Source organism: Gossypium arboreum, chromosome 9, assembly GCF_025698485.1.
Source record: "Gossypium arboreum isolate Shixiya-1 chromosome 9, ASM2569848v2, whole genome shotgun sequence".
Classification (NCBI taxonomy): domain Eukaryota; kingdom Viridiplantae; phylum Streptophyta; class Magnoliopsida; order Malvales; family Malvaceae; genus Gossypium; species Gossypium arboreum.
The window spans coordinates 14,336,619-14,358,302 of record NC_069078.1 but is presented as its reverse complement, the minus strand read 5'-3'; the positions used below and the strand labels follow the sequence as shown (position 1 = coordinate 14,358,302).

Sequence of the window (21,684 nt, the reverse complement as noted above, 5' to 3'; positions counted from 1 at the left end):
GCAAAATTAACTAAATAAAACTAGGACTAAATAGGAAATATCTAGATTTCTCTTCATTTCTCTTCAATTCCAGCAGCTAAAAACGCCATAGGAGGGCTCTCTAAGCTGGTATTTCATAATTTTTGCACCAAGTGAGTTAATCCTTGCCTTTTTCTTGTAATTTTTGTGTTTCTAAGACTTTTGCAACTAGGTCCTACTATTAAATTCATTAGTTTTTGATTTCATGGATGAAATTGAAAGTCACCATGGTTTAGTGCTGTAATTTTATGATGAAATAGAATGAAATTAAAGCTTTAATTTGTTTATGAGATGATTTTATTAGGTAATTTCAATAGAAATTGATTTTTAGGACCTAATTGTGAAAATGCTTGGAATTAAAGTCTATTGCTGAAATTCTGATTCCTAAAGGTTGTAAACTAGTTTAAGGTGATAGAATAAAATGTTAATTGAGAAAAATCAGCTCAATTGAGAGGCTAATTGAGTAGGGACGAAATTATCATTTATTAAAAGCTTAGGGAAAAATGGTAATAAACGACTTGCACAAAAACAGTTTGGACAGCAGCAGTAGACTAACTTTGAAAAATCACCATAAATTGTAGAAATTGAATTAGAAGATGAAAAAAAATGGAATTAAATCTTATTGAGTCTAGTTTCTCATAGAAGAAATAGTGTAAGAAATGGATTTGTAAATTTTGAGATATAATGAATTTTGTGAGACAAGGTCAGAATGAATTCAGGTTCCCCTGTTCTGAATTTGAAAAATCATAAAAAATTGAATAAAAACAATTAGGGGCTTAAACTTATATGTATAGAATCCTTAATGAGTATATTTTTAAGATAAACAAACGAGAACATCATTTGAATTCTTTATGAAGAGATAATTAATTTTTAGTGAAGAAGGGTCAGAACTGTCGACAGCAGAACAGGGGTGACTTTAAAGAATAAACTGTACTTATTTCCTAAACAAAAAATTCTGAAAATTTTATGGTAAAAATATTTATGAGTCTAGTTTTAGGAAAAATTAACGGATCTAAATTTGGAGTTCCGTAGCTCAAGTTATAAATAATTTAGTCACTATGACTGAAGTAGACAGCTTTGAATGAACTATAAATAATAGTTGAATTATAGAGAATGTTGCATATGAACATGAAATGTATTAAATTGATAATTAAATTTATTTATTTAGATCCGGAAGATTCAAATACGAAGCTAGATTGAGGAAAGGAAAAAGTTCGGGATTAGTAGATTTTTATTGTTTACAAACAAGTATCAAGGTAAGTTCATGTAACTTGAATTATATTCTTAAATGCTTGAGATTGTATGTTATTGATGTGAATATGATTTGAGTGTTCATTTTATGAAAATTAATGAAACATTGATATATTTGATAAAATGGGAAGAAATCCGGTTGAATGAAAGGAAAATTCGATGGATCTCGAAAAGGAATTGATGGTAAAAGGATCTAGCAGGACGGGTGATCCTATCTGATATAGCCCTCCAGAAGAATATGTGTAAAATGGATTTAGCCGGACGGGTAATCCGAATTAGGTCTGAATTGCTTTGGATGGTAATTTAGATCCAAGCTCGTTAGAGTAATTGTCGTTCGCTTGAGGATTTAGCTTCGATGGTAATCCCGCCGCAAGGTTGAGGTTCATGAGTGTGCTCTCGAAATGGATATGTCGCACATGAATATGAATTGACAGATCCGAAAATGTACACTAAAAGTGTATCTCTGAAAATTCATCGAAAATTCCAAAAAATTCAACGGGATAAATATGGAAAAATAACAAGAAAATGGAAATCATGGTATTGACGAGCTCATCAATCATGGTATATATTATTGGTACATGGATATTATTGTACTAACTTGAATGTTGAGTTTGTGCATATTAGGGTAATAATGCATTGAATGGATATATGGATGTTTATTGTATTGTATTGAAAATATTAGGTAAGTATAATTCTTGTTACATGAGCTTACTAAGCACGAAGTGCTTACCCGTTCCTTTTTCCCTGTTTTGTAGTGTTAAGAGCTCGGAGGTCGGATTTGGTGGAGACACATCACATATCAACCTCGGATTTCATATATAAAGAAACTTTATTTTGGAAATCAATGGCATGTATAAGCTAACAAAGTAAATGTTAACGTGAAATGAATGTAAAGTTAGCCATTAGTATGGTTAACAAACACGGTTTTAGATATGTGATGACGTTATCTTATAAATATGCATGAATTTATCTTGAAAATATGTTGAATTGATTTGGTTGATGTGGATTGGTCTCGATTTAAGATTGCAGGGAAGGTTAGATATTTATAAAGGGGCTATATTGAATATAAAAAAAATTTAATTCGTAAACTCCGGTAATGCCTCGTACCCTATTCCGGCAATGAGTACGAGTAAGGGTATTACAGATATCATTTACCATCGAAGGGGATGATGTATTAGACAATGAGCCCAAGAAGTTTGGTTCGAGTAAGGGAAAAGTTGAAGCCAAGAGGGCAAAGAGGAGTAAGAAAAAGCGAGTAAAGTGCTTCTTGTGCCATGGTTCGCATGAGTTGTAGAACTATCCAAAGAAAACTGTGGTGAAAGAAAAGGCAACATCGAAGCTTGTTGAGTCATCGAAAGGGCTTCCACCCAAGGAAGAAGTGAGTTTGCCATCAGACTTAGGGGAAAAAGTTGTGAAGAAAATAGTAAAGCTAGGACAATGAGGCTCAATTCGAGTAAAGCGACGGAGTTGGCCAAGTCATCAGTGATGCTTCCACCTATGGAAGAGGTGAGTTGTGCATCAGTCTTAGAAGAAGAAGTAGCAATACAAACTTTGAGGAGGCTCATTTTTATTGACACAACGGACGAGCTACCACCTTTAGGAAAGGTGGGTTGTACATCAAACTTTGGAAAAGTGGTGATACAACTTAGACAGTTGAGTCGATTAAATGCGACAAGTAAGGTGCATTCCGAACACTTTGATAGTGTTTTGCATTCTTATTTGTTGAGTTGGCAAGAATGTAGGGACCCATTCAAAGTTCTTAAGTAAGGAGGCCAAGGGATTATGGGCAATTTGAAGCCAAGTGGTGTGAATCAAGAGTATCCCATTCGAAGCGAGTCCGAATGTGGGCAAGAAAGAGTCGTGGCTTCTTGCCATCGAGATGTACTAACAACTGGGATGGTTCAATTTAAGAGATGATGAAAGCTGAGGCAAAAGTTCCAAATGAAGGAAAAGGCTAAGGTGTCGAGAAGAGACTGAAGCAAATCAAGTCAGTGCCATTTTGAAGGCACAACGAGGGCGTTACAAGAATAGGTGAGGGAGACTGTCATAGGCCAAAGTGCAAAGTCCGTGACCATCGCACCAGATACATCCCATGAAGGTCTATCAATTAGATGGGGATCATTTAGACCACGAGAACTGGCTCGATCGAAATAGCTGTTGGAGAAGCTAGTCAGATTGAAGCCTGGGTGGCCCAATGATGCAGATTTGGAAAGATAGGCTACCTTGGCAAACATGGGAATTAATCTTAGAAAATTGATGGGAATCATATCTTATAAGATTAGATTAGATTTGATTATATAAATTGATTATGTAATCTTGTAAATCCCTAAATTTAAGGGATAGGCTAATCTCATCCGTTGATGTAACTTGATCTAGACCATCGATTTTGTGGGAGCTCAAATATAAATAGAGAGCCTCTATCTCACTTCTAATTCATTCCATTCTCTATTATATCTTGATTTCTTAAGTGTAATGGAATTCTTTGAGAGCATTTACTCAAACACCTCTTGTGCATTGTTTTCTATAGCTTTCTGTTTTGTTGTGCTTTCTTTTGGCTAGAGTTACTTTTGTTATATAAATTGGTGCCTTGGAGGAATTCTAGTTGAATCCTCACTTTGTGGTGGTTAGGATGGCTTAGGTGTGTTTGATCGAAAGGATCGCCTAAGGCTGCACAGAACGTAATACTAAAGTTTTAGCCTCGTGACACTACCACCTAGGTTGCCCGACAATGATGGCTTTCACAATTTGATTCTTCTGTCATCCCGGGTTGCTCGACAATAATAAATGTTAGCATAGGTACACTCTACCACTCTAGGTTGCCCGAAAGACATGGTTTCAAATTATTATACCTGACCTTATGGTATGCCAACTATATCCGACTTTGCCCAAATAGCTAATAGGGTAACTAATGTTCCAATTAAATTATATAACTAATTCACATATCGTCATTATCAATTCACGTGTATATATATATTACCAATACCACATAGCATAGTTCAATCCATTTTCATATCACATATCACATATCACGTATGAATTAAATCATGCTATTTTGTATTTTTTTCAATTCAGTCCAATTTCTCAATATTCAATATCAATCACAATGTATCAATTCATACAACAATTATATACTTACCTCAATACTCAATCATGCAAATTAACATGAATATACAAACATATATATATATATATATATATTGATCTTGAATCATACAAGTACAAACCAATTCCTTGCATCTCTCATCAATGACTCTCGCCTTTCTTTTCTCTCTCAACATCATCTTTAGCTATGTACAACAATTTAGCAAATAAATTATATCAAATTTCATTCGATTCATGGAGTTTACAAGCTTTCATGATCATAAATCTATAAAGATTACAAGAAAAGGGCTTAGTTACCTTAAACAATTGATAGCCAAATGTTCAATGGAGTTTGAAGCTTCATTTGCTTCTAAACAATGGTGGATGATAAAGAATATGATGAATTATCATCTTACTTAATTAACTTTTATCATACCTTAATCTTCTATTAATCAAACTTAGTAGTTTCCAATATCATCATCCACTATCTATTACTTATTATTGGTTCATTTATCATTTTAATACATTCAATAATTGCTATCTAGGTCCCGAAGCCTTTTCTTAATTAAAACTCAATAGCGGTTGGACTTTTATAATTTAGTTCCTGAGCTTTTATTAACTACTTTTTTGGGTAAATTACTTGACCAAACTTCAATATATTTTTATATTAACTCCGTAAATATTCCTACTTTATATTTACAAACTCGATTTACGAAAATGGGGTTCCGAAATTGCATTCTTCAACACCACTAGAAATCGGGTCATTATAAAGGTGACCTCCATGGCTACTACTGCTATTTGGGGAGGAAGAATGAGGTTGATGGGGGGTTTTCTTCCATATAAAAAGACTTACAAATGGGCCGGCCTATTTTTGTTAAATTGTGGTCCAATTCTTTAATATGAGGTGTGAGTGATCCAAATTAATTTGAATATCAAATACCATATTTAAATATTATTTTCATCATAAAAGCCTCGAGAATTGACTAAATTACCTTTATGACAAATTTATCATTTTACCCTTTTTGGTTTTTTCATGATTTCTTCCCAAAATTTGATACTTTGTCCAAACCAAATTCATGATTAATATTTAAGTCTTAATATAAGTCCTTGATTTGTGAGAATTAAAATTTTTCACTTTATGGGTGAAAATGAAAAATTACAAGTTAGTCCCTATACTTTCAACTTTTTTCCAATTCAGTCCCAAAAGTGATTTTCATATCATCAAATCACGTTCCAATTTATTTCATGTTAATGATTCAAATTTTCCTCTTTTGGATGAATTCGCACCTTAGCCCTCATACTTTTTAAAATTTACGACTTGGTTCTTTTTGTCATATTTCACCTTAACAACTTTTTCCATGTAATTCTTTCTCCAATATCAAATTCATTTCATAAATCTTCTTTTTTGAATCATTCCACAATTTTTTTTTCACAATTTTCTTGATATTTGAACCCGAAATTATGCCACGTGTCATATCGAAATTTTTAGGCATTATAAGGATAATATGCATAAAGAATATATTCAAATAGCTCAAGATAAGTATTGAATTTTCAAGGTATAATTCCATTTTAGCCTGATTCGACTCGATCTAATCCATTACACTTGGAAAGTTGATTGCTTTGATAAAAATCCAAGTCAATCTCCAAAACATGTTGCTATGTGTAATTTAGGTATCAAGGATGGGTAAAAAGCGTCTACAATAACATAGGAATCACAAGCCAATGAATGTTGTTGCCAAAATTTGTCAACACAAACATGACTAGTCTTCCGAACATACAATGTTACTACAAATTGGCAATGGTTTGGTCACTCCTCAAAAATTGCCAAAAATCTCCCCGGTAGCAAATTGTTTATGTTTTTTTTTCTCTTTTTTTTGTATTATATGTATTAAAATGGAAAGAATATATATAAAGTAAATTATATATATTTTAAAATTTCTGGAAATTTTCTATAAATTTTTTATTTTTAGATTTTTCTAAATTTTTCTAATTTTATAGATTTTTGTGTTTTTGTAATTTATATTTTTAAAATATTCCTTAATTTTCTATATTTTTCTTATTTTAAATTTTTTGATATTTTTAAATTTTCTTCTACTTTTTGAAGTTTTTCCTAATTTATTTTGATTTTTTTAATTTATTTCACACAAAAATATGTAGTGTGACATGGCTCGCTGGTAGCGTGCCACATTAGCTTCTTTTAATGCTGTTAATAGTTAGGACAACGCGATACACGGTTGGAGATTTTAAGTACTAAATCGAAATAAAAAATTCTTTAAGTACCAAAGTAATAATTAAGTGAATGATTGGTTATATTTCACACTCAGTACAACAAAAATTTTGTCATAATCATTTAATTTAATTTCTTTTCAAGTTGGGCTGTTGAAGTCTAGTTACCTATATGACTGTTGCGTCATTATATATCTTTGGATGTATGATTTGTTATTAACAAAATTATCAGATAAAATTTATAGATCAGTTTACTTGTTGAATTTTCTTACGAGTTTTGGTTCCAAAAAGCTACAACTATTAGCGGTTTAATTAGGCATGGTTCCAACCGAGTAGGAAACTAAATTTATTATGTATATGTAGCCCGAAAGGACCATCAGTATGTATAAAAGCAGCTGTGAAACTTGAGAAAGTTATTCTGAAGGCCAATAAACTAAATCCTTTTGCATGTTGCAATATCCATGCATGGGAACTACATCTACTGCACCAATGAGGGAAAAAAAAATCTTCTGACCGTTATATATATTATATATATACACTTGAACATAATAAGGTATAATAATCACTTTGTCATCGTCTTTATTGAAAATCTTATATGAATATATATATGGTCCTACCCCTAATTTACATGCATCGTTTTCTTATATAGACTTGATGTTTATTTTCTTCTTTAACAAGCACTATTGATTGTAAGTGGTGAAACTTTACAAGCAACTTTCTTTTTAATCTTCACAAGAAGAAGCTTTAGATTTAATTACTCTATCCTTTTTGCTAAGGGGCTTTTCCTTTTTCGTTTTCGATCAATTACAGAAGAAGATACAAGACTGGCATTAGCACACAATACTTATAGAATCTGGATTTAGTCCAATTGATTCATGCATGGAGTTATCCTTAAAAGGTAGATCTCGTATTACATTTTGGTAAACTTCACTCAATATTTGAGATTAATTTTTGATTAAACGACATTGCCAATAAGGTACATATGAAAAAAACAAAAGCATGAAAAAGAAAGTTAATAGATAACAACAAAAAATCCATTTACTCCTGTTGATCAGTACCCTCACTCCAATTCTTAATAGCTTGCAACACTGCTTGTTTCACCACTTGTGCATTAATAGATTCACTTTGTTCTTCATTCTGCCAAAAAAAAAAAAATTGAAAGCAAAATATATATTATAATGCAATCCATAGTTCTACATTAACAAAATCATAATCAGATAACTCAATAGTTCTACATTAACAAAATCATAATCAGATAACTCAAGAACAATGAATCATGGTTTCAAATCTAGTCTGAAGGATAAGAAAGAAACATATATATAATTTATATCAGATCGTTGTGATAATTCTTTAACCTAAATATACACATATAATTTATGTATGAAGATAAATTTAGATGCTTACTTCTCCACCAACTGCTTGTAATCGAAAGCTATCAGTGCAAGAAACCCTAGCTTCAAGAATATTAAGACCCAGTTCTTCAAAGGCTTCCAATAAAGAAACAAGTAGACCAGGGCAGTTCTTTTCTGAAAATACATTTATAAGAAAACCCTTCTCTAGTGTTTCTACTGTAACCTGCTATGTTCAAAAAAAAACATATAATACAGTTTAAGTTGAAGTTGAAACCAAAAATAAAAGGAAGAACAAATATGAGAAAATTAATTACCATAGGCAATGGATTTTGATCATTTGAAGTTTGTGCAGCTGATATATCTTGATTCAATCTTTCTACTTTCTGTTTTAGCTCTTCAATGTACTTTGATGCATCCACAATGATTGTTGTTTTATTCACCTGCCATGCCATGTAATTTTACAATTAAATTGTTGGGGTGGGGGGGTTAACATAAAGTTTTCTTCCTCTTGCTTTCTTTTCCCTTTTCTCTTTTCATTAATTTCAGAAATTTAAGCACAAGCTAGATTATGAATATTCAATGAAAGATTGCATATAGCAGGAGTATCCCTTATAGCTCCAATAAGAATAATTGAAAACCAATAAGAAACAGTGGCACACAAAAGAACACTGGTGAATAGCAATGAAAGCAAATTAAGGGGGGCTTAGTAGGATTATGGAAAAATAGATATAGAGAAATTACAGCATGAGAGTTTGTAATGGAACGAAGAAGTTGAAGCTTCTCATGCAGTGCTGCTCTCTTGTGCTCCCTAGAAACCATTTTCTTTTCTCTTTTTTGTGTATTACTTTTATATAATTTCTCTCTTATATCTTTGAGCTTTTTTGCTCTATTATCTATTATCCCCTCTTTCTCTTCTCCTCTCTCTTTTTTTTTTTTTTTTCAACTCTCTGCAATGCTCATAGAGGCTGTTTAAAAGAGAAGGGATGAGCTCTCAAATCTATAGGATCCTACTATTTGCTTCCCACATGAATGCCTCAGTTTCTTACCACCATAATATAATATAGATTCCATCTCATTTTACCACATTGCCCCTTCTAATTTTGTTAATATATATTATTGCATTTTATGTGATAATTATGCTATCCAAACCTGCGTTATCCGGATTCGTAATAAGTGTTTGTATGGATATCATAATTTTTTTAAAAAAATTATTTGTTTTATATATTTTGAGTTTTATACGTTCGTTTACGTTTATTTCAAAGAAAATGGACAATTCAAGAATATGGTCCCAAAGAATTTTTAAAGTTAAATCCTACCTTAGGCAGTGTTTTGGATGTATGAGATGTTTAAATTTAGTAGAAACTTAAAAGCCAATGATGCACAAAAACACCTAAGGCAAGCATCAAAACTCCATATAACTTTTGGTTTTTAATTTGGCCGAGCAAAAAAGAAACTTAAAACCTATATAGCAATATGCATTAGACATTATGTATTATTTTGACAGTTTTTCAACAAACATAAAATTATGTCAAGAATATATCTTTATTGATTCAAGCTTTATTTAAGGGATAGATTTCAAGCATGATCAAATATATGATTTTTGGCTAACAATCATATGTACGTAGTCAATTATATTCACTATATACAAAATTTTATATGTTCTTTTTTTTCATTTTCATAGCAAAGAATCATACTAGTCCCATAGTCTTGATTGTGCATGTATATCACTTGCCTTCTAGGAAAGTTATCTTCAAGTTCCTAGATAATTAATTAGTTTGGATGAAAAACATAGACTTAATTAATTATGGTAGTTTCACAATATATTTTTAAACAGTTCCATATAGCTAAATGGTTTGATAGTTTTATATTCTTAGATTTAGAGGTCAAGATCTAAAAACTAAATTGTAAGAATTAAACTTGTACTCAAAAACTCTTTTTTTTACCAATAGGGTAAAGAGAAATGATTATTCAGATTTAAACTTACAACCTAATATCAAGTAAAGCAATCATTTACCTTTAACTTATAAGCCAAATAGTTTATAAGAAGGTATACAAATCACACTTAGATATGAGACATTTGCAAATTACACTTAGATATAAGGGGGGTATTTGGGGAAATGGCATTGGATGAGAAAGGAGGAAGGGGGAATGGGGGGAATCATGAGGTGAGGTCTCGTGAAGGAGTGGAAGTGAAAAAAAATGGCCATCGAAAGAAGTGAAACAAAAGGAGTGGATGTTTTAGTTTTGTGATATATTGGAATGCCTCCAAACACTCCTCACGGGGCCTTTGTTTTAGACTCTTCCCCCCCGCTCATCACCAGCTAGCCGTCACCCTCTTTGTCTTCTCTCTCTCTCTCTCCACACGTGCCATTCTTTGCCCTTATAATCACTATAATTTTTTTCCTTACTCATCATCTTCATCAAATCAGAAACTTTGGCAATTCATTCATGCACTCAATAATTTTTGTTTTCTTGGAAATTGAATCTATTATCATCATTTCACAAGTAATTAAGGATAAGCTTGTGGAAGAAAAAATAATAATTTGACACATGTTATTTCCATGGCAGCTATTGACTGATACATAATGTTATTTGGATATATATTATATGCGTTGGCATTCCCTAAAATCAAAGTCTAATCCAATTAACTTATATAATTAATTATAAAATTATTATCATAATTTATTTTTATTTTAAATTATAATTGTGTGATTTTTAATCAATGGTAGGGTCAAGCGGTTAGTAGAGATCTCGAACCTTTAACTCTTTTATAATTCATAGAACTTTAAATTAATAATCATAAAATTATATTTTAACTTCTTTTAAAAATGATAAAATTTGATTTAATCTTTCAAAATTATAAGAATATATACAATTCAAATGATAAAATTATATTTTTACTATTGTAAAATATATAACTTAATTCCGCTAAAAAATTCGCTTTCTCCCCTGCTTGCAATAACATAAACGCAGCCAAAAGAAAACAAAACGAAAACATTGTGAATGGCATGTTCTGTTGTAGTGAATATTTCCAATAAGACCAATAATATTATATAAGTTATACAACAATTTTGGGAAAGGAAAGAACACCCATTCATCTCATTGTCATATGATCTGCCTATGCATGGGAAGATATGCAGAAACCTAAGGTAGCTATCCAAAAATGAAAAAAAAAAAAAAATCCTTCCCTATATTCAACTGATGAATGAAACTACAGCATTGGGAAGAACTCGAAATGCAATAGGAGAATTTCTGATCAATCGCTAGCCATTCTCCAATGAACATGTCACGAGATGTTATATAGATGTAAATATATATATCATTCAACCACATAAACATGAGTTCTTTTTGTTGTTTTTTGGTTTTTCTCATATAATCGTATATGGAAGCTATATAAGCTAGTTTGGATGTGTTTGGGTCCTTGCAATTCCAGCATTGTCTCCATTCCACAGCGACAAATTATGCACCCACCAATTCACATGTGTGCCCTTAATCATTACAACAAAACAATACTCTCCATACATAAACCTGCGCCAACCTTGTCTCTTGCCTTCCATGAACTTGCTCTAAAAACCACTTCCTATATCAGTTTTTAGATTCCTTTTCTTTTTATTTTTTAACTTCGTAAAATTCATGCAGTTATACTATTGAGTTAAACCCTAGAAATTTTCTATACAGATTTGATCTCTTTAGTTTTTTTTTTTCTAGTTTTTTTATCCCTTTATATTATTTATGATGAATAATGTACATACACTAGACTTTATATAATAAAGCATCTTGCTTACATGACAAATTGTAGTTTCTTCAAGAATAGCAATATGATTATAACCACACATTATATTTATTAGGATGAATAAATTATCCATTTACAATTTCAAAAGTTAGTAATAATTATCCATGGTCAACAAAGAATCCGGTAGTGGTAACAATGGTATCTTGAAGGTTTGGGAGTTTGAATGGGAATAATGGAGTCACATGAACAATCTACTACAAAAGAATGACAGAAGGTGGCTTTGTGGAGAAGAGTTGGTGCAGCCAAGTATGGTGAACAGAAACTTTCATGGCTGCCAAAAATGAACAAATGTAGGTCGATGTTTGCAATTTGGAAGGGTATTGTTAATAACTCTGTTGACGAGGGATAGAAAAATATATGGGTCCAGTTAATTTCGTTGGGTGGTCCGATATGGTAAATGTATTTATTATAGTACGATTGGTGTTGTTTAGATGCTCTTCCGAAGGATCTTTTTCCAAAACTATATAGAGCGTTCTTAGGCAACTGGAAAATTGACGAATTTGCTCAGTATCTTTCACTTAAAGACTTCAACTGGGAGAGAGTTCAGTCTCTAGAGAATTGAGGAATTGAGAATTGACGTTGCTAGAGGATTTAGAGGGGTAATTGAGTTGTATTTATTTGAATCCAGGTTTAGATGACAAGATTATTTGGGTTCATGATAAGGGAGGTTGTTTTAATGTCAAGAAGTTGTCCAAGTTATTGGTTGAAGGGACTGGCCAACAAGGTGATTTTGATTTCATTTAGTATGGAGATTGACTATTCCACCAAAAAGTTAAAATTAATTGTTCCATGGTTGTTGGTGCTTTGGGAGAATTCCTACAAAAATCATTCTTATTTGAAGGGGCATTTCAATTGGTGATGTTATATGTCCATGGTGTGAGAGAACGGAGGGAACAAATGATCATATCTTTAGCCAATGTGAGTTTGTGATGAGTTTTTGAGAAAATTTTCCTCTGTGGTAGAAGGCTTACTGGAGAAAGCCCACGGATTTGTATGGTCTGATTTAATTTTTTGGAATAGGGTTTCTTAGGGATTGGAAGGAAGTGGTGGATTTCGGTTTGCGCATTAGCTATGTGGTCGTTGAGGCTTGCACCAAATGATTTGGTCTTTGAAATAAAAATGTATAAATTTGGATGACACTATTTTTTAACGAAGCTACATTTATTGGTTTAGCTTGATGCGTCCAAAGGTGATGCTCAAATTTCTAAAGTTGAGTGGTAGGAGTTTCCTTCTTAATGTTTTCCCTTGAGCAAGAAGGTGGTTGGACTAGTCTCCTTGGAATTTTGGTTGGCTAAAATTTAATATAGATGGAGCTTTTGACCGCTTCCCGACGTGCAAAAGACAAGAGTATAAATACTATAAAAATAGAAAGATAAGAATGAAGTGCGGTTTATGCAAGCAAATAGGTCAGATTGTAACATAGTTAGTTTACAAGGAAACACGTATTCTGAGGGTTATACTCAAGGGATTACAAATTGAAAAAACTAATATTTAATTAATTACCGAAAACAATTACTATTCTAATCAAGTCACGAATTAGCAGTGCAAAATCTAAAACGGTAGTAACAACTAATTAAATTAAACTAAAATAACAATAATAAAATTAATTAACTAAACCTAAGTTAAATTATCAATTTATCTTATTCCTAGTTTTAACTTTGCGAGCTACTCTAGTTTAGATCCAATTGTGTTACCTAATTATTAACTAAATCAATAATTACTCTTATTTAAGTACTTACCACCCTTATTTAGGAATACCCTTTCGGTCTCATCTTCACTAAGGATTAGCACCTAAGATATCCTTTCGATCTCACTGCTTAGTACAAGTTTTGCTTAACATGATACGTTTTCGGTCTCACCTGTCTAGGTATTTTACTAGGGTTGTCAGTCCTAGTATACAAAGTTCTCTTGAATAAATACTAAATTTTAGATAACTAATTACTTGGTTAATTAATCAGATTAATCAATTGAGTCATGCAAGATCTATATGGAGCACAAGTTTATTCTAATATTTACACAAACAATCAATTAACAACGTTAAAGAAAAATATATAAATAAAAGAACAAATTAGAGATAGAGAATGCTTATATATATGGAAATAAAGCAAGGATCTGAAACACCCTTTACTCGCGACAGGCTAACATTGGAATAGGATCTTCCAATTAAGCAAACATGAAAAAAAAACTAAAAACTAAAATAAAAAGTTGAAATCAAAATAATAATCTCTATCTAAGAATTTGTCCCCTAATATGGTTATTGTTAGAATTAAGTGATTCAAATCCTTATTTAAATAAAATACAATGGTAAAATAAAATAAAAGTAAAATCTATATAGAACTACACTTCTTTTATTTTATTTTAGAATAAGGTTTTAAACCTTATTAAACTTCATCTATTTGATATTGATTAGAATATGGTGTTTCAATCTTACTACACTCCTAGTAGAATATGATTTTACAAGCCTATAAATAAACATAGTCTAATCCTCTTATAATTATTCGAATTCGACATAGTGAATTTTCTTCTCCTCTGCCCGTAGTTTTTTCTAAAAAGAGTTTTCACGTAAAAATCTGTGTGTTCTTTATTTTTATTTCTCTTTTCTTTGCGATATATTTTTATTACCAACATTCTCTTTTTACAAATTGGTATCAGAGCTTCCAGGTTATTCATCTCAATCACAGTAATGACGTCTTTGAAGTATGAAATTTCGCTGTTGGATCGCAACACCAAATTCACATTGTTGCAGATAAAGATGCAGGCAGTTCTTGCACAGATGGACTTAAAGGAAGCCCTACTAGGGGTAGATAAAATGCCTTCGACATTGATGGAAGAAAAGAAAAAGTGCAAGGATCAAAAGGCATTAACACAGTTACAACTGCATCTGTATAACAAAATTTTGTAGGATGTGATGAATGATAAGACCGCCGCTAGATTATGGAAGAGGCTGAAACAAATATGTATGTTGAAAACTGTATCCAACAAGCTGCATATAAAGCAGCGTCTTTATGCTCATCATTTGGAGGAAGGTGCATCTGTGCACAAAAACTTAACAGTGTTTAAAGAAATTCTCTCAAACTTGGAGGCCATGTAGGTTCAGATGATAACGAAGATCTAGGGTTGATTCTACTTTGTTCATTGCCCCCGTCTTATTCAACCTTTAGAGACAAGATTTTATATAGTCATGAATTTCTCACAGTTGATGATGTTTATGATTCTTTGACCTCGTATGTTAATATGAAACATCTTGTGGTTAAAATTGACTCTCAGGGAGAGGGTCTCATTGTTCGTGGGAGACAAGATCGAAATGTTTATGATGATCATGGAAGGACATAGGAACGAAATCCTCGCGATAAATCTAAGGGTAGATCGAAGTCTTCAAACAGAGGTAAAACTTGTAACTTCTGCAAAAAGAAAGGGCACATTATATCTGAATGGTATAAGCTACAGAACACGATCAAAAGGGAGGCTGCGAATCAAAAAGGAAAACAACTAGAAAATTTTGGTGAAGCTGATGTTGTAGAAAACTACAGCAATGGTGAACTTCTAGCCGCTTCTGTTAACAATTCTAAAGTGCGCGAGGAGTGAATCCTTGATTCGGGTTACAGCTTTTACATGAGTCCCAATTGGGATTGGTTTACAACTTACGAAACAGTTTTTGAAGGTGTTGTTTTGATGGGAAATAATGTTTCATGTAAAATCACAAGTGTTGAACAATTAAAGTTAATATATTTGATGAACACTTAGTGACGTAGACATGTTCTGTAGGGTTCTATTGTTACTGGTGATACAGCTATCGCTTCCTCTTCCTTGTCAGATGATGATATTACTAAACTTTGGCATATGCGTATAGGGCATATGAGTGAGAATGACATGGCAGAATTGAGCAAAAGAGGACTTTTTAATGGGCAAGGAATTTGCAAATTGAAGTTCTATGAGCACTGCATTTTTAGGAGGCAAAAGAGAGTTCAATTCACTAGAGGAATCCATAACACGAAGGGAACGTTGGTATATATTCATTCTGATATGTGGGGGCCATCCAAAGTGCCTTCAAGAGGTGGAGCTAATTATATGCTAACTTTTATTTATGATTTTTCCAAAAACTCTTGGACGTTCTTCCTGAAGCAGAAAAGTGATGTGTTTTCTGCATTTAAGTCTTGGAAAACTATGATTGAAAAATAGACAGGAATACAAATAAAATACCTCCACACAGAAAATGGCTTAGAGTTCTATTCTGATGAGTTTAATAAATTGTGCAAGTTAGAAGGGATCGTGAGACACTTGACAATTTACCATACTCCACAGCAAAACGGTGTTGTAGAACGAATTAACAGAACGATCATGGAGAAGGTTCGATGTATGTTGTCAAATGCCAACTTACCAAAGCCATTTTAGGCTGAAGCAGCCTCTACTACATGTTTTTTGACCAACCAATCTACATCCATTGCCATTGAGGAAAAGACTCCACAAGAGGTATGGTCTGGTAATCCTGTTGACTATTCTAATTTAAAGATCTTTGGGTGTCTTGCGTATGCTCATGTTGATAATGGAAAATTGGAACCGAGATCCATTAAATATGTTTTCTTGGTTATAAAACTGATGTAAAAGGGTATAAGTTATGGTGTCCTCAAAATAGAAAAGTTGTGATTAGTAGAGATGTTATTTTTTATGAAACTGCTATGCTACTTAACTTATCTCTTGAAGACTCTTCCAATAAAGAAAATCGAAGTAGGTGGAGCATTACATTAATCCAGAATCTACAAAAAAGTTGACTCCTCAAGCCAATAAAAAAATTAGAATAGAGTTGCTTCTTCACCACAATACTCTATCACCAAAAAACAATAACTAAAAAAGAAATTAAACCTCCAAAAAAGTATGTCAGCACTGATCTAGTTGCTTATGCTTTAAATGTGGCTAAAGATATAGATGCAAGCCAAGAGCCACCTAATTATTCTAGGGCAATTAGTTGTGAACACTCAGAAAAGTGGATGTTTGCTCTGCAAGAGGAGATGAAATCACTCCACAAAAACATAACATGGGATCTTGTGAAACTTCCTAAAGGTAAAAAGGCTGTTTGTTGTAAATGTGTGTCTAAAAAGAAAGAAGGAACTTCAGGAGTTAAAGAACCCAGATATAAAGTAAGGCTTGTTGCAAAGGGTTACAATCAAATTCCAAGAGTGGACTTCACAGATGTGTTCTCCCCAGTTGTGAAGCATAGTTCGATTCGAGCTTTGATTGTTATTGTAGTCATGCATGATTTGGACCTTGTGCAGCTAAATGTAAAAATTGCATTTTTGCATGGAGAATTTGAGGAGGATATTTACATGCAACAACCAGAGGGTTTTACAGTCTCAGAAAAAGAGGACTATGTTTGATTGCTGAAAAAGTCCCTTTATGGTTTGAAACAGTCACCAAGATAGTGGTACAAGATGTTTGATTCCTTTATGACTTCTCATGATTTCAAAAGAAGTAGTTCCAACAGCTGTGTTTACTTTAAGAAAAACAGTGATGGTTCTTTTGTGTATCTATTCCTTTATGTTGATGACATGTTGATAGCAATAAAAGATGAAGGAGAGATAAGAAAGGTCAAAGCCCAACTAAGTGAAGAATTTGAGATGAAAGATTTGGGACTAGCAAATAAGATACTTGGTATGGAGATTCTTAGAGATAGAAAAGCAAGTAAATTGTACCTAATTCAGAAGGGGTACATTGAGAAAGTTCTTTGCTGGTTAAACATGCAGAGTGTTAAGCTTGTTAGTACTCCTTTAGCAGCCCATTTCAGACTTTCATCGGCTTTATCTCTACAATCAGATGATGAGATTGAGTACATGTCACATGTCCCATACTCTAATGTAGTGGGATCTCTCATGTATGCTATGGTTTGTTCATGTCCAGATTTATCATATGCAGTCAGGACAGTTAGCAGATACATGGTGAATCTCGATAAAGAATATTGGAAAGTAGTTCAGTGGATTTTAAGATACTTATGAGGTACTATTAATGTTTGTTTACAGTTTGGAAGAACTAGAGATGGAGTCATTGGGTATGTTGATGCTAATTTTTCTAGAGACCTTGATAGAAGAAGATCTCTCACAGGTTATGTCTTTACAATCGAAGGTTGTGCAATCAGTTGGAAAGCCACTCTGCAAACTACAGTCACTTTTTCTACCACTTAAGCTGAGTACATGGCGATTACTGAGGTTTGTAAAGAAGCCATTTGGTTGAAGGGACTCTTTAGTGAACTCAATGAAGACCTTCAAATTAGTACAGTATTTTGTGACAATCAGAGTGCCATCTTCCTTACAAAAGATCAAATATTTCATGAGAGAATAAAACACTTTCATGTTCGGTATCATTTTGTTCATGATATTATTGCTCGTAGTGAAATTGTTGTGAGCAAAATTAGTACTCATGAAAATCTTGCAGATATGATGACTAAGTCACTTCCTATAACCAAGTTTGAGTATTACTTAGACTTGGTTGGCGTTCATTGTTGAAGTTAAACCCTTAAGGGGTTTTGTGGAAGAGGTAGTAAACTTATTAGTTAAAAGTTCGCGATAAAGAACTTGTTCATTGAGAATTCGTGTCAAGGTGGAGATTATTAGAATTGAGTGACCCATATCCTTATTTAAATAAAATACAGTGCTAAAATAAAATAAAAGTAAAATCCATATAGAACTACACTTCTTTTATTTTAATTTAGAATAAGAATTTTTTAAATCTTATTAAACTCTATCTATTTGATATTGATTAGAAGAAGGTATTTCAATCTTACTACTGTAACAACCCGATTTTGGGCTTAGTTGGAACAGTGGTTTTGAGACCACAAATCCGACGAGGAAAATTTTATTTTTATTATATTATTATGGTCTAAAATTTCACGGAATGATTTCGTAAAAATTTCGTTCGAAAATTTCGACGTTTGGGCACTCAATTTAGTCAAAAGGACAAAATTATAAAAAGTGCAAAACTTGAGTTCTAGAACCTAGAGGTGTCTAATTGCTATGGAATTTTAAATTGGAGGTCCTTAAATGGTAATTAGACCATTGCTTAATTTGTTGGACAAAAATGAATATGAAATAGTTGAAATAGAATATTTTTAAGTTAGGGGTATTTTGGTCATTTAGTAATTAAAATAAATTAAAAAAACCTTGGCCGAATTTTACATGAAGAAACCATGGCTAGAGTTTTCCAAGCTTTCAAGCTCGATTGTAAGTCCGTTCTTGCCCCGTTTTTAATGATTTTCACGTTTTTGAAATCCTCGTAACATAATCTACATAATTCTACCATTTATTTAAGTTTTGATGAAGGTATAGGGTTTTACCCATTTTATAAATTTGTGTGTTTTGATGTTTAATGGTAGATTATACATGTTTATGGTTGGAGAAATGACTTTTACTAAGTAGCTTTCGGTAAAAATGCTAAAAAGGACTAATTTGTAAAAGTTATAAAATTTGTCATAAAAGTGTGATTTAGTGGAAATTATGGGCTGTTATAGTTATGAAAATGGTTCATCTAATCTTAAAGTACAAGGAAATTGAATAAATTTCATTTTACGAGCCTAGGGGAAAAATGTAAATATGATAAAGTTTAGGGGTAAAAACTTAATTTTTCCATAATATGATTTTTGGGTCAAAATGAATAATGTGACTAATAAATAAGCTAAATGTGATATTTTAGATCAAGGAAAACGAGGTTTGGACCTAAAACGGGGGAAAAACGTGTATTTGATGGTTAGGTCTTTTTCACTATTTCTAGTATTGAGGTAAGTTCGTATGTTTAATAAGCATTTAATTGTACATGTATAAATGTTTAATTTATATAATTGCAATAAATGCCTTATTATTAAAATGAAATGTGAATGCTATGGAGTACGGTATTACTAAAATGACTATGAGATTTTATGATACATTATACAATGATATGTTAAAAAAATATGTCTATAATTCTTGATGACATTGTGATGAGCTGGAATTTCGTGTTTAAATGTGATTATCCTAATTATTATCATTATGAAGAATTATGTGATTAATCATTATCATGAGTTATATGATTGGTTCTCTGCACAAGTTCAACGAAGACGTGTAATTAAGGAAATCCCGTTTGAACCTTAGGAATATTTCAGGATACAAGTGACATGTCACTAGGAACTATGTGACCTGAGCTCATGAGTTGTATTCTAAGTTCATGATATATGTGACACATGTTATGGCGATCTGAGTGCTAGTCTTGTATGTTCTACCGGTGCTGGGTAGTCCGACATGTGTTGTGGATACCTGATAGCTTGTGTGAGCAGACCCATGAGTAGCTCGAAAGCGAGCAACATGTGATATGTGATATGAGGTAGAGTTGGCTACATATGGGGCACTTAGGTGTGAGATTCCGATGTATCCGATGGTATTCCAAGTGTTCAACAGGTAAATTATTGAGTAACTTGACGGAAAACCCGAGGGGTAAGTCGATAAGAAGAATAAGTATATGGATGTGTTATGAGATAGTATAGGTACGTACTCAAAACTCATGAGCATTAAGCTTGATTTGTGGTAAGAATGCAAATGAATGAGTTATGTCTATGAGAATGATTTTCTATGATGACCTTGTGATTATAGGCTTATATTTATGACGTAAAAATATATGGAATTTAAGGCCAAATTGAATTGAGACACGATGTGCTCATTCTTTTAATGTTGTAATTTAATGAATAATGAAAAGAGAGAAAGACCAGCATAAAACATAATAAAAATGGATATGAGAGTATGGATAGCTAAAAGTTTTGGACCATTGAAGGATGTTAAGCTATATGAATTGGGAAATATGAATATACATAATCAATATGCACTTTTATTATGAATGCTGAAATGATTTGTCAAGTGTTGAAGTGTTTTATTATGACAATTTATGTTTGCTTAACTAATATCAAGATAGGATAAATTTATGTTTATAGATTAAAAGATGAGCATTAAAATTGATTAATGTGTAACCACGATAACATATTGATGAAATTGGTAAATGCATGTAAATGATTCACTTATTATTTTCATATGGACTTTCTAAGCTATATAGCTTACCCCTTTTCTTTCCCACCTCTTATAGGTTTATTTAGCTAGCTCAGGTTGGAGATCGTCAGAGATTCTATGACACTATCAAGCTATCATTTGGGTATAAGTGAATGTAAGTATGTTAAGTCTATGGCATGTATAGGGATTTGATATGGCCAAATGTATTGGCTTGTAATGAATAAGGATTTGATTTGGTATGTAGCCATATAAATTGGCTTATATTGGCTAATGGGATGCAAGTATATTAGTTACTCATACGCTTATGCCAATGTCATTGTGTGATGTGGTTTATAATGGTATGTTAATGAAAGTTAGTACAAGGGAATCCTGAAAGAGTAAAATTACATTAAAATTGTTTTGGACAACAGCAGTAGTTTTACATAGAAGAAACAATGTAAGCAAAAGAATTTCATTTTATGAGATATTTTAATTTTTATGAGACAAGGTCAAAATGATTTCGGGTTCCCTTATTCTGACTTTGTAAAATCATTAAAAAATTGTATAAAAATACTTGGGGAGAAAATTTATATGTTTAAATTATTAATGAGTCTATTATCAATAGAAACAAATGAAAATATCATCCGAATCCTGTACTAAGAGATAATTAATTTTTAGTGAAGAAAGGTTAAAATTGTCAAATAGCAGAATAGGGACGAATTTGAAAAATTAATTGTACTTATTGGCTAAACCATAAATTCTGAAAATTTTATGGTAGGAAGCTATTCAAGTCTAGTTTTGGAAAAATCAAGCATATCTTAATTTAAAATTCTGTAGCTCAAGATATAAATAATTTAGTGACTATGACTCAAGTGGACAGTTTTGTTATGAACAGTAAATAATTGTTTTGATATGTTTAAGCCTTGATTATGGTTGTGTTGGTAGCTTAATTGTGCCATGTTAAATACCA

At 32.2% G+C, this 21,684-nt stretch overlaps 1 protein-coding gene across 2 annotated transcripts; it reads right to left on the bottom strand.

Annotated features, from left to right (window-relative positions):
• Positions 1 to 7,491: 7,491 nt before the first annotated feature.
• On the bottom strand, positions 7,492 to 8,994 carry LOC108455752 (transcription factor SCREAM2-like). 2 transcript variants are annotated; one of them, XM_017754295.2, is made up of 4 exons: positions 8,670 to 8,994; positions 8,243 to 8,368; positions 7,981 to 8,154; positions 7,492 to 7,713 (listed from the first exon to the last, which is right to left on the bottom strand). In XM_017754295.2, exons 1-4 carry the CDS (start codon positions 8,745 to 8,747, stop codon positions 7,615 to 7,617), a joined length of 477 nt encoding a protein of 158 aa, XP_017609784.1. In that variant the 5' UTR covers positions 8,748 to 8,994; the 3' UTR covers positions 7,492 to 7,614. The 2 variants fall into 2 exon arrangements, with proteins under 2 accessions (XP_017609784.1, XP_017609785.1); XM_017754296.2 differs by having other exon boundaries at positions 7,981 to 8,151.
• Positions 8,995 to 21,684: the final 12,690 nt, after the last annotated feature.